Genomic DNA, 12,945 nt, shown 5'->3' with positions numbered 1-12,945 from the left:
AAAAAAAAAAAAAAAAAAAACTCAGCAAGGCTACACCAGACACCCACAACAGTGGTTACCTAGGGTAGTAGGGCGGAAAAGGGCACAGTGGCATCTGGGCACATGGAGTAAGCCATGTGAGGGAGACATTCTCTCTCTCTCTTTCTGTCCCTCTCTCACACACATTTTTAAAAACATTGAACCACGTGATTGTATTACATAAACCAAAAAACCAACCAACCAACCAAATAAAAATCCTCAGTTTAACACTTAGAGCTGCTTACAAAAGGAAAGGATATTCCAGGTGAAATCTGGGTACCTATCACTCTGGAAACATGCTCTAATTCCTGAAACAGAAGAGTGTGTGTGTGTGTGTGTGTGTGTGTGTGTGTGTATGTGTTGGGGGATCCCAATGTGTGTCCTCTTAGTTGCATTCTATTGGATGCAGGCAGGCTTGGCCACCCCCTGGTGATCTTTCCAGTCCCACACTAGAAATCCAATGACATCTTAGCAGGTCCCATCACCATCTGAATCTCAAAATCTCAGGGCTGGTAGGGGCTTTAAAGTCTACCTAGCTCCTGTCCTAGCCCAGTGCTTCAGACTTAAATTTGCTAGAAATTTTGAAACAATTCTTATTAACCAGGATTATTTCCCTTTAACTTTAAAAGGACATTCTAGAAGCTCTGCCTTTAACTGACCTATCTTAAAATTGTTACAATAAACTGGGCATATGGCAGTTGGTCCAAAATAAATACTGAAAAATAAGATTCTCAGCCCAGCCTAATAGCAGTCTTCTCCTGTTACCGGCTAATACATCCTCCCCTATGATGGCAGCAGGCTGACAGCAACTAACAGCCCCCACTACACAAAGAGAAGGACTGCAAATGAGTACCAAGTGGAAACTGGAGCTGGTGGAGGTGAACTAGGGCTGGGAAGAAACTGATGTTATCTCAAAAGCCTGCTGGCATTTACATAACTGGATGCATGTGGATCGTCTTATCAATGGCTACCAAGTGTTCCGACTATTTTCATCTAGGGAGCTGAATACAAAGTTAATGGGGTGGTCATCTTTTTAAAAGGCCAATTGTATAAAAAACTCCTTTTAAAAGGAGAGACCCCTCTGAGGTACTGCAAGTATCTAGCAAAGGATAAGGAACAAGCCAGGCCTGTGGTCCCAGCTACTTAGGAAGCTGAGGCAGGAGGACGGCTTGAGCCCAGGAGTCAGATGCCAGTCTGGGTAACATAGGGAGACTTTGTCTCTTAAAAAAAAAAAAAAAAAAAGGAAAAGGAACATATCTGATAATAACACAGAGAAAAGCAAGCTTAACTGACATGCATGTGTTATTTCTGAGTTTCCTCGGGGATGATATGCTGTGTTACTGAGACTGCACTACAGAGAACACCTTTTCGTACCTACATCTAATACTAAAGAAAGTCACCACACAGGAACCGATGGCTCTGTTCCATTTCTTCCCTTTCAGTGACACCTCTATGCCAATATAGCCACTGGACGATAAAAGCAGGGATTCCGCTCCTCTTACTAAAGAGTGAACAGAAAGCTGGGGGTGTGAGAAGGAAGAATCAGAGAATTTCCTGACTCTGAGAGAATTAACTATCTTGGAGTAAGGGAGATGGCAGGCAAGTATCTGGATCCAGCTCTTTCAGCTGTTCAGTGATATAAAGAAGAGAATTTTTAAGATAATCATCACTATAAGCAGTCATCTTATCTTTTGGAAGAATTTCGCTACTATGCTGGGGTTGGGCAAGAAATAAATTCTTCTCTCTGTGGCAGGTAAATTGAAGAGTTCTGTAACACTCTCTCATTCAGATATTTAATATTTATTCTAATTATTTCTATTATTATAGACCTCTTTATAGTCAGAAAACCTAAGAAGTTCTATCATTCTAAGGTCTGCCTGTGAAATGGAAATGGGGAGAAGAGTAAAAGAAGAGTCAGGAAAGGCCAGTTTTCCCACTGTCTGATTTAACAGGAAAACAAAGAGGGTGGGTGGCCTGCTCCTGACAGTGACAGGCTAGAGCAGACTGGTGGCAGTGAGGCCCTATGGCTTTGGTCCAGCCTTTCTTAAAAAACGTGGGCTGAAAACAGCTCAGTGCCAAATTGAGTCTGAGGAATGTGTTCACCTCAAACCAGCTAGGAACTAACACTCAATTACATTCCTCAATCCTGGCTGCAGTACACAGAGAGATCAGGAGACAAGGAAAGGGAGAATGTAGACAGGAAGTGGCACAGGCCACAGGTGACATTTTTTTTTAAAAAAAATGAGCTTCTATCCTTTTAAAAGCAAACTAAAATTTAGAAAATCCACAGTAAGCTCCCGAAAACTAGCCCTCTAGCCATCTGCCAGGGCTGTGATGGCACATAGGCTACTTTTAGGGTACCAAATAGGACCCAGGAGCTGACAGTGCCACGAAGCTGGAGAAAATCAAAAGAATTCTTTCTCTATTGGATGTTCCTTTGTCCTGATGAGGAGGTTTCAAAAATACCAGAAAGCCCCATCCAAACTGGCTTCCAACTTCATATTCCCAGGTATTGTGGGGAAAACTGTTGCCCAAATTCTCTGACCTGGCTTTCTATCCACTCTGCCACAAATCATCACCTTTTTGTACTTCTAGAGACAAGTTCCAACTCTGGAAACAATGAGCAAAGGCAGAGGCTAACTCCTGAGGGTGGACGGGGGGCAAGGCAGTCACTCAGAAGAATGCCTCCCTTCTCTTATAGTTACCTGCCACTATGCTTGTGCTCACCAAGGGCACAAAAGTGATTCTGGGTCCTCAAGTGAAAGTCAGGAGTCATCCAAGGGGACACCCTACCTGAGTCTCTGCTCTGAAGAGTGGCTCCGGGGGGCACTATGGACCTAAGTGCACGTGGTCTTCAGGAGAACATTCCCTGGCTATTAGCTGTCCACCCCAGGCTAGTTCTGGCTTCCTTTTCTCTCCTTGCATATTCAATCAAGCTGTAAAATCCTTTTTAGGTTTGGTGGAGCAAATTTCAATCTCTCATCTCCAATTTTATTCTCCAACAGTGTAGATCACGGTTCTGTGCACGCCAGCCCAGATAACTAAGTAACCAGAATCCTTTCCTAGCAGCTAACTGGGACTTTTAAGCCATGGTTAAAAGGGAAATACTTATTGTAATGAAGTCAAATGAAATAGTCCTAAAATATTAGCAGTCATAGGTAATGACATAAAATAGCAGATAAATTGAGGAAAAGTATTTGTGGTTCAAGAAGTATGACTTAAATAGCAGTTTTCCTACCAAATTTCTTCACAGATCATGATCTACTCAGAAGAGGTAAAGCAAAGGGAGAGAGGGAGAGAAGGCTTAAGTGTTAAGGGGCCTCTAACATGGCAGATCCAAATATAAGCTGGGCAGCATCTTCCTGGAACACCTCTTTCACTTAAAGCGAGGTTAAATCAACAGAGATGCAATATGAAATCCTTTTCAAGTCTGTTAAGATAATGAAGCAAGTGGATTTTTTTTTGTTGTTTATATTCAAACACTCCTCATAGACTTCCAAGTCTGTGCTTCAAGGAAAACACTTAAACCACAGTACTGCCTTCATCTGCCTCCCGCACTACACAAAAAAGATGTGAGGGAGCCATAAAAAGAACAAAGAGACCACAAAATGGCAATTATGCAAATATATGACTTTTCACAACAATTCAAGGATATTTTTCCTGGGGGATTTAGTGTCTGCTAAGGGGAGAGGGAGTCATTTTAAGTTTTCTTCCATTCTGACAATTCCACTTTTATTTTAAAGACTTTTTTCTCATGGAAAATAACATGCTGTCCATTTTTAAAGGTACCATCATTTTATGTACTTTAAGAAACAGGCCAGGTGCAGTGGCTCACGCCTGTAATCTCAGCACTTTGGGATTCCAAGGCAGGAGGATCTCTTGAGGCCAGGAGTTTGAGGCTGCAGTGAGCTATGATGATGCCACTGCACTCTAGCCTGGCCAACAGAGAGAGAGACCCTATCTAAAAAAAAAAAAAAAAAAAGAAAAGAAAGGAAGGAAGGACAGAAAGAGGAGAAAGAAAGGCTATCCATTAAACTATGACAAAACCCTTCTTATGACATTCACTGTAAGCATCCTGATTTTAAGAATATTAAAAGCAAAAAAAAAAATCTTAGAAACCTTAGAAATAATTAAATATGGTATTATTAAAACAATTCCATTTAATACCAGGCTTCTAAGAATTTAACTTATTATTTTATTTCAAATATTTGCTATTTTCCAGCCTGAAAATCAATACCTTATCCACTATTAGAGATGGAACATGTTTTACCTCCCTCCTTGTGGATATTAGCAGGCACCTCAGAATTCTATGTTGACTATATTTTAAGGAGAAACCTTTTAAACTGAAATTTTTAAAATGTGGTATTACCATCTGAAAACCGAATTTAGAATAAAGGAATCAAATATTAAAAAAAAAAAAGGTATGAGTGGTCTCACCCGCATGTGCAGGAACTCTGTGACTGTGTTTTATCTGTAGATCACATTGACACCCCAGAGCAACCAGACACCTGGCCACCTACTGCTGTCCCTCACAGTGTCATCTTTTCTCTTCTAGCCCATGTGAAGGATACAGGTCTCCTTCTCTGGAAAACCCTCATTTCCTTCCTGGGAAGGGGGAACTCTGAAGTAGCTACGACAGTTGACATGTTCTGTTCCAATTTTAGAAATACTCTCTCAGGGATGGTAGCGGTAGGGTAGTCTGACGCTCAGGAATAGGCTCTCATCTCCAGCACATGCAGATACTGGCCTTTCATCCATTCCTCTCATTCAGAATAAATCTACCCAACGCCCTTTGCCTTTGCTACACAGACAGACATGGACTTGGTATTCTCTTAATTGAAATCCAAATATTCCTAGAGTCAATGCTTTAGCTGCCCCAGCCTTTGCTATGTCAGTGCCTCTCCCTGTCAGTACACACGTGCTGGTCTAGTGACAGTATAACCTGGAACTGTCTTTTACACAGCCCTGAAATCCAGCCCCCATTTACTTTGGCCACTGAAACCTTGAATTTGTATCACTGTTTCCTCACAACTGACAAACAACACCAGCAAACAGGAGACATACCTCTCATCTAACCCATATTGGGGCCTGTGGAACTGCCCTTTAGTCACCGGACACTGCTAGATGGCTTAACAATGGCCACATCTGAGCAAAAGAAAAAAATCTGTGGCACATTTACCATCATGAAACGTTGGCATGGAAAGAGATCTGAGAGACCTGTTGGTCCATAGAGCCTCATTTTCCAGATGAGAAAACAGAGGCATAATGAGGATAAATGGCCTGCCCAGGGTTCACCAGTACACATGTGACCCAGAGAGCGCAGTGGTTTGGGACTCAGTGTTTTTCTCTGAGGCTCAATGTTGGCCGAGGCAAGGCTGGGAGTAAATGGGAAAAGGGCATCCCCTTGGGAAGAGGGGTCCTACGGCTGAGAGGTATGTCACAGGGTTACAGAGAAGATAGACAAGGCCCTACCCTGAGTGTGAGAGACAGAGGGGGAGCGTCCGATCAGCGGCCGCTGCTGTTCACCAGGCCATGAAACTCCTCCCAGGCCCTGGCAAACCAGAGACAAAAAAACAATAGCACATTCAGATCAAAAGCTTTTGAACAGAGAGCAGACACGATAACCCCACATCCCACTTCAGATGCCCTCCATGCTGAGTGGAGCCAAAGGTACCTGGGAACAGAGCAGTGAGGTCTCTCTCACATCAGCGGCGGCAGCCTACCCTTTCAGGGGAGTGGACACTTCTCCCACCTGCTCCACGTGGGAAGTCCACTCCTGCTCCCTCAAGAATCTGCAACTGTTCCTTCAACAAGGCTTCAGGGGAGGCCAGAGAGGTCAGAGCTAAAGTTCAACCAGCACCAGAAACATTTCTAATTTACAGTAGCACTTCCAGCCTTTCCTGCCTTGGGTATATGGGAATAGAAACAATCTTTCTTCATCAGGCTGTACCCTCAGGGTAGAGGCAAGTACCCAACAGCACAATGATGCTTAAAGATGCAATGAAGAAATTATACCATTTTCTCTGCTTTCACATTCCAACCTTCCAACCTTTTTAAACTTAGACCCTAAATGTGTCAGGTTCCATCTGTTTCTTGAAATAACTATCTAACTATTACCTCAAAATTTAAGCTGTGTAAATTATGGCACTTCAAAATTTCTAGGGAACAATGCTCACCACAGCTTTCATGCCGATTAACTCAATTCAGAATTTGGGGTTAGAAAGGGATAAGAAAATGCGACAGAAAGGACACACAGTCTCTCAGGGTGATGTTCCACAAAGAATAGGACCTTGGTGACTGCTGGACAAGTAACAGAAGGAGAAAACCAGAGCCAGACCCTCTACATTTCTGGAAGCTAAGTTTTCTCAGGGGAGCCAATTTCCTACATTTTGCCCTCCCATAGCAGTAAGTTCCCTGGGGATTATACATAAAATTTGGTGCTTCTAAGTCAGAAGTTCCTTATTATCAATTACTCCACTCTTGGTTTAATTTGGTAACACAGTACCCAGGGTGACAACACACTGTGTCACTCCTTACACGTTTAATATCATGACCACTAAAATATACTTTACTACCAGGCTTTCTACAGGTAACTTTTCTTTCTTTCTTTCTTTTTCCAAAAGGGAGGGATTAAATACTGAGACCTGGTACAACAAATTCATTCTTGTAGATAATGTTTATACCAGTTTTGGTAGTATTTCCCTCTTTTGAACAGCAGCATTTACAGGCTAATGATCTACATCTTAGAATAATATTCTACCTCTTAGAATAAGAAGCAGATTTGCGTTAATAGTTTCTTTGGCAAGTATTCCTAAATCTACCAGTATGTGCTAACTGAATTAAGGAAAAATGTAAAAACTGCCAAACCAGCGTTCCAGTTTTTGTCAATTCCCAAACTCAATGTCCACAGCAAGATGTCTATTCCACAGCCCTTTATGGAGAGATGGTGACGTGAGGCATTTTGTGAGTCCTGAGTGGCAGCGAACGCAATTTCATTCTTAACTCCAAATGAAGGACAAAGCAAAATCCAATGCTTGGGCACAGAACCAGGAAATCTTTTCTCTTAACAGTGAAATTTAAACTCTCTTTTAAACAACTTAGGTGTCAACAAGAAACTACATGGTTGCGTTGAAGCTTCGTTTCATTTATTCTTTTGTTTCCAGAAAGGCTCACACCTACAGTAAGCCCAAACAAGTGGTTCTGAGTCAAGAATCTAAAGAAATATGGACTTCAGAGCTCCTTTAATCCATTCTGGTATCACACTGCCCTCCCAGTTTCTTCAGAAGTATAATACTTCACTATAGGTTAAACCTCAATATGAAGTATCTGGATTAAGAAATTTCCTCACATGGGTTCAGTATAAATAAAATAGTGGGCCATAGTCTTTGGTATAATCACTCTTACTCTCATAGGCCTACAGCGTGGCTAAGAGGCAAATCTACCACCTAAAGCTAGCTGTGAATGAATATACTAGTTATTTTCTCCTTGGCATTCCAGGCATATTAGGTAATATTAAAACTTTCTTCTTTTAAAGGTAAGAAAGAACAAGCTAAGTATAAAAAGTGTCATATGACTGGAGTTTGTAAAAGAAGAAAAAAATTACCAAGATTAACATAGCCTATAGGGAATTCTGAACTGATTCAAATGACAGAGGAACAAAGAGCCCTCTAAGACCACCCTTGTCCTACCTCATCAGAAAGCAAATTCCGAGAGCAGAGAGATCTTATTTCTGTGCAATTCTGTACTTCCTTCCACCCCTGTCCAAAGTCTGTGAAGTTCACAGCTTCCCACTCACCAGCCCTCAATACTCATTGGAGAGCTCAGCCTCCTGCTACTCTGGGCCCTCCTCACTGTGACCATCAGTATGGCAGTACATTTCACAGACACAAAGCCAGCCTAGCAATGATGCTGGTGTGACCCAGCACCACCGGGCTATGACTTAGCCATGACAGAAGGGATGGATTGGTCCTTGCCTATATGTCAAAGTTCAGGTTGAAATACAGTATCTAAATATGGTAAAGCAAAGTCCCAATGATTCGACTTGTCTCTCCAGGATGAAGGAATAAAAAGTGATCCCCTACCCTCAAGTCTCTGCAGAGAAGTCTGGCCAGTGTTCCCCAGCACTGTGGCCCACTATGGAAGCTGGCCCTGTCCTCCCCTTTTCCATTCCAGGCCAGATGCACAAAGGGAAGCAATGGGACTATTCTAAAGAGGAGTTTCTTCACAGAAGGTATGGCTGTTCCATATGGCTCTGTGCACAGTTTTATCCTGGTGGCCCCACGATTCTGGCTGTATTATGAGATTTCTCCTTCAAGCAGAGGATATGGTGAGTCACTTGATGCTAGCAAGGACTCAAACCCATGAAAACACAACTATGTACTGGTCTTATTAAAAGGAGTCATGACCAGTGCAAAAGCTCAGTTTAACAAGTTTTCTATTTCTTAGGGGTGAGCTGGCAGTAAACATGGGCAGGAGCCCTCTATAGCAAAGATGCTCATTACCCATTCTGTGTGGCAGTCAATGCCTCTAAGGTCACCTAGGCCTGCGGTGGGAAAAGGCCACAAGCTGTGTGACTAGGGGAAGGCTGGAAAAACCAAACAGTTGAAGGACATTGGAAATCGGACCAAAACATAGCAAGCTGGAATCAGGAACACTTGACTGAAAAATCTAAGCCACTCCTCAAAAAAACTCCCCTCACCATTTCCAGCAGCCCTAATCTTCGGAGTAATTGGGGGAGAAAAACTGTTGGCTCACTCTTCCTTCATTTCTTTGCAATCTCAAGTCCCAGCAGTTCCTTGGCTCAAACAAAGCCGTACCTGTGGAAGAGCCACTAGGAATAGAACAAAGCAGAACCAGTTCTGACTTTTTTCACATGTGACAAGAATCAAGAGGTCTCAAGGTCAGTTTGGTGCTTTCTGATTGACTTTTTACTCTGGGAGGTAACATCAAGCTCATCCCCTGTAGCAGTTATAATACAGCTGAAATTAAGGTCAATGCATATACCATAATACAGGGTGTCCCCAAAGTCTCCCTACAAAGGAAAAATTTTGTAATGAATATTTTACAAATAAAGGTACATTAGCTACAATTTCCCATTTTCCCTATGTATGGTGACTTCTGGGACACCCTGCAGTTGAAGGCAACAGCAATAGGGCCAGAGAAGGCAATTCTTTGACAAGTGTTAAAAACATAGAGAATGGGGCCTTTCCATATGCCAGCAAATCTCCCATTTTCTAGGTAGGTCAACTAATTCTGGATATGCAATAAACAAAAAAGCAACGACACAAACACCTCTAGAACATTGAGCTCACAGTGCTAGTCCCAATGTGTGTTCTGTGGGATCCCGGGCCACATGGAGATTAGGGGTAAGTCAGGATGGTCTAAGAATAGGGTAACAAAGTGTAACAGCTACTCTGGAAAACTCCACAGCCACTTTCACAGATCCTCTCAGGCAGCCTGACCCAGTGTTTGCAAAAATGATTGTTTATTTTTGGTTTTGGTGGTAGCTCCTAAAAAAGCCTAAAGTAGCATGAGGCTTGCTGAAACTCTACATGCAGGTTAGGGGCCTAAAGGCCAAGCTGCAGCACATACAAGCCAAAGCCATGAAGCGCATGAGGGGCTGGCATGTGCTATGGTCAGATGTCCCAGGAGCACACTCACACAGGATGAAGATGTTCCCCCACCCCAGATCCTGATGCACAGTAACACTGGGCCTGGGAGAAAGGGAAGGCCTATAACCTTGAGATCTTGCAAGCAGGGCTAGTTCAGAAAGAAGATGATCTGGCTCTAAAGGGAAAGCAGAACGGAGAAAGCTGGCAAAGAGCTTGTGGCTTGGGCACCAGAGAGAAAAATCCCGTTAGCACAAAGCAAGGAAGCTATATACATACAGCCACACACAGACAGAAGCAGGGATTTACCTCCAAGCAAGAGATTTCTTTGAAGTAAAGGCAAGTGGAAGTCAGCGAAGCAAAGGCCAAGGATCCCCCTTTCCAACCTTAACAGACTTTCAAGCTGAATTTTAAATCAGAAATCACTCTGCTCTGGTCATCAGTGTGATGAGATGGGAACTAAAATTCAAGTACCAGAAAACAGGGTCTTATTTTGAGAGCTAGGTGTCGCCTCATTATATCAGACCTCAGCAGTCCTGGAACAAAATGCCACATGACACTACACAATGGACTTATGGAAATGAGGCTGCATTCCCCAGATGGCCCTCCATGGAGAAGCCTGTGCCATCCCTTAATACGGTGACAGCCCGAAAGGCCACATCTTTGATGCACCATAAAGAGCAAGAGCATGAGACAAGCTAGTTTAGCACCATTTATTAAGTGATCTCAGCTGTTGTTGTAGCTGCTGTGTGTCAGCCTGTTCTTAAAACATAAAATGCTCTTCCAATTCCTCTTGTCCAGGACAGAAGGATCTTCCAGGTAGCACGCCAACAGAACAAGAGACTCCGATGACGCCAGCTTCAATGATGGTGCCATCCAGAGAGGAAGAGGGTCATGGCACATTCAACCGCGGCTTCCAGAGGTTTTGAAAAAGGAGCCTTTGGAGGCCCAGCCTGCCTGGCATTCTAGTAGAAGTGCAAAAGGTTGGCTCATTGGGAGAGGAAAGAGAGGGGAACGCAAGGGAAAGTAGCATCTGGGTCTCAAGGAAGGTTTTCTGGTCCCTACAGCTGCAGGGCTGGAGTACCAGAGTCAGACCTCTGGGTAAAGTAGTGAGCAGCAGGCCAGTCTTTCTAGCAGTCTAAGGCAAAAAGTCCACAGGCTCTCCTGGACTCTGTAAGGACTTGTACACATTTCTACAAAAGTCAGGAAGAACTGCCTCAGGCTATTAGAAACAGAGAAGAACAGAGAGGGGAGAGTTGATGAAAAATACCCCTTTCCCTTTCCTATCCAGGTGAAATCTTGCTTTCAGGGTGGGTGTGGAGGGGGGTATTTGGGAACCTTGAAAACAAGAATCCTACAATAAGGTGTAGATCTCTCCAGCCTGGACGGAATGTTAGAGGGCAGAAACTACTTCTATCCCAGAACAGAGAATAAGAAAAACTTGCCTGGAGAAAAACAATGCTAACACAGGACTGCTAAGGCAGGCAACAAGGGCCACGGTTGGCTAGTAACTGCTGGTGGCTATGATGAGTCATATCCAGCCATGTGACTATGGACCAACTCCTATGGCAGCGTTCCCAGTTAAAAACTGGCACTTAGGCTGGTTTAAGCCCACTCCACCCACAACATTATCTGTGAATGCATGAGAAAGAGATTCCCAAATGGCCTGCCTGCTGAACGCAATCATTAGGCTCACTACTAGTCTTTACTAAGAGTAACACGATGATATTACTAGTGATGATGACAACAGCAATAATAATACTTGGCCCTGTAAGAGCATTCTCCATCTGAGGACTCTCAGTTACAAAGATTAAATCAGCCTCACAACAGCCTTGTTACATAAAGTATTACTGTCCCCCATTTTACAGGTGGGAAAACTAAAGCAGAGTTGCAGAGACTTGCCAGAGGCAGACACTGATACGAGGCCACAGGAGAGAACTAAACCTAAGTCCTGACTCCTAGTTGGCTAGCTCTCCCTCCGGTTTTGGGATGATCTGACAGCTAATCCTCACAACTTTTTCATAATAACCTGAGCTTATTTCTGACACTCAATCACTGAAGGAGCAAGCCTAACCAGTGATTCTCACTGTGGACAGAGAGCTCCATTTTCCTGAGTCCTCGGGAGATCGCAAAACTTATTTTCCCTTCAGCCTTCATGCTTCCCTTCCCTCCTACTCTCTCACACACTATCCTGCTTCCTCTGTGATTTCAGCTCTACACACAAGGAAATAGAGTCATTCCTGATAAGCAGTCAATTTCCCAGGACAAAGAAAACAGACTGAAGCTAACAGGTTAAAAAGACATGCAAAAGTAGGGCGAGGGGTGGGCAGGGAAGAGGCCTTAATTGTTCAGTGAAATTATCTTTAAAAAGCAGCAAGAGAAAGAAAAGCGCTTTGTCTTTCATTTTAAGATAGTGGTCAGCATATGAAAGACCAGACAGACTATAGAAATTAAGCAAGCCCAGGCAGTGCAACTGGGTTTCTGCAGAAGGGCTCTCTCTGCTACAAAGCACCTGGCAGTGTGGTGGGCAGGGAGCCTCGTGACAAAGAACTGCAGCAAGTGGCCAGAAGCCCTGGAGGGAAAGCCTGGTCTGTCCCTTCTCCACAAGTTAGTCTCTTGTGCGACCATATTCCTCTGGGGCCATCTATGGATCTCCTTCTGCTAAGCTTAGGGACATGTCCCCCCAATAACCCCCAACACGTACTTGATGCTGTCGGTGTGAGTTTTGTATTCCATAATGGTGTTGGGAGGTAGGTTAAGCACTCGCCGAAGCGTATCACGGATTCGGGCTGTGGTTGCTTGGTCGCTGGCAGTCTTATTCCATATTGAAATAATGTCCTCCTACCGGAGGAACAGAAGGAATCATAAAAGCAAACCAGAGGCAGTAAGGGGAGCAAAGGCGACACAAGAAACCAGACCAGTGGCTTACCTGAAAGCGGACAGAGACCACAGCCCCACAGATCTCCTCTCCAACCATGAACTGCTCCCCCAACATGGCCAGGATGAGATTCTCCCAACAACGGGAGGCCAAGCCCTTCCGCAGCCGAATAATCCATTTGCCACCATTTTTATTTGCGTCATCCTGTAAAAAGACAGAAAGCGTTGATGTTAAAATACGGTGTGCTCTTTTTCTTTTGCATTAAGGCAGTAAATGACCAAGAATCTTTTGAGTATGAAGAAGTCTTGTCATTTTACAATTATTCAACTCTATATAAAAAATGGCAGTAGCACTAGGAAGAGAAGAAACGGGAAAACAAAAGAAAAACAAGGCTGGAATCCTTGGCATAAACCATTTATCAATAATAAAATGGCTAAACAG

At 43.5% G+C, this 12,945-nt stretch overlaps 1 protein-coding gene across 4 annotated transcripts in view; it reads right to left on the bottom strand.

Annotated features, from left to right (window-relative positions):
* Positions 1 to 12,945, bottom strand: part of EIF4E2 (eukaryotic translation initiation factor 4E family member 2) — a 29,735-nt gene that overhangs the window by 3,686 nt on the left and 13,104 nt on the right. The window contains exons 5-7 of one of the 4 annotated variants that reach the window (XM_012659338.1): positions 12,556 to 12,708; positions 12,331 to 12,467; positions 5,491 to 5,569 (exon numbers count right to left, since the gene is read on the bottom strand). In XM_012659338.1, coding sequence (XP_012514792.1) covers positions 5,524 to 5,569; positions 12,331 to 12,467; positions 12,556 to 12,708 — 336 coding nt within the window. In that variant the 3' untranslated portion in view covers positions 5,491 to 5,523. Of the gene's footprint in view, positions 1 to 5,490; positions 5,570 to 10,324; positions 10,592 to 12,330; positions 12,468 to 12,555; positions 12,709 to 12,945 lie in introns of those variants that run through there. The other 3 variants (XM_012659341.1, XM_012659337.1, XM_012659340.1) reach the window with 3 other exon arrangements.

This window comes from Propithecus coquereli, unplaced genomic scaffold (assembly GCF_000956105.1).
Source record: "Propithecus coquereli isolate 6110/MARCELLA unplaced genomic scaffold, Pcoq_1.0 Scaffold605, whole genome shotgun sequence".
Classification (NCBI taxonomy): Eukaryota; Metazoa; Chordata; class Mammalia; order Primates; family Indriidae; genus Propithecus; species Propithecus coquereli.
The sequence above is the reverse complement of the archived record's forward strand: the minus strand, read 5'-3'. Positions and strand labels throughout refer to the sequence as shown.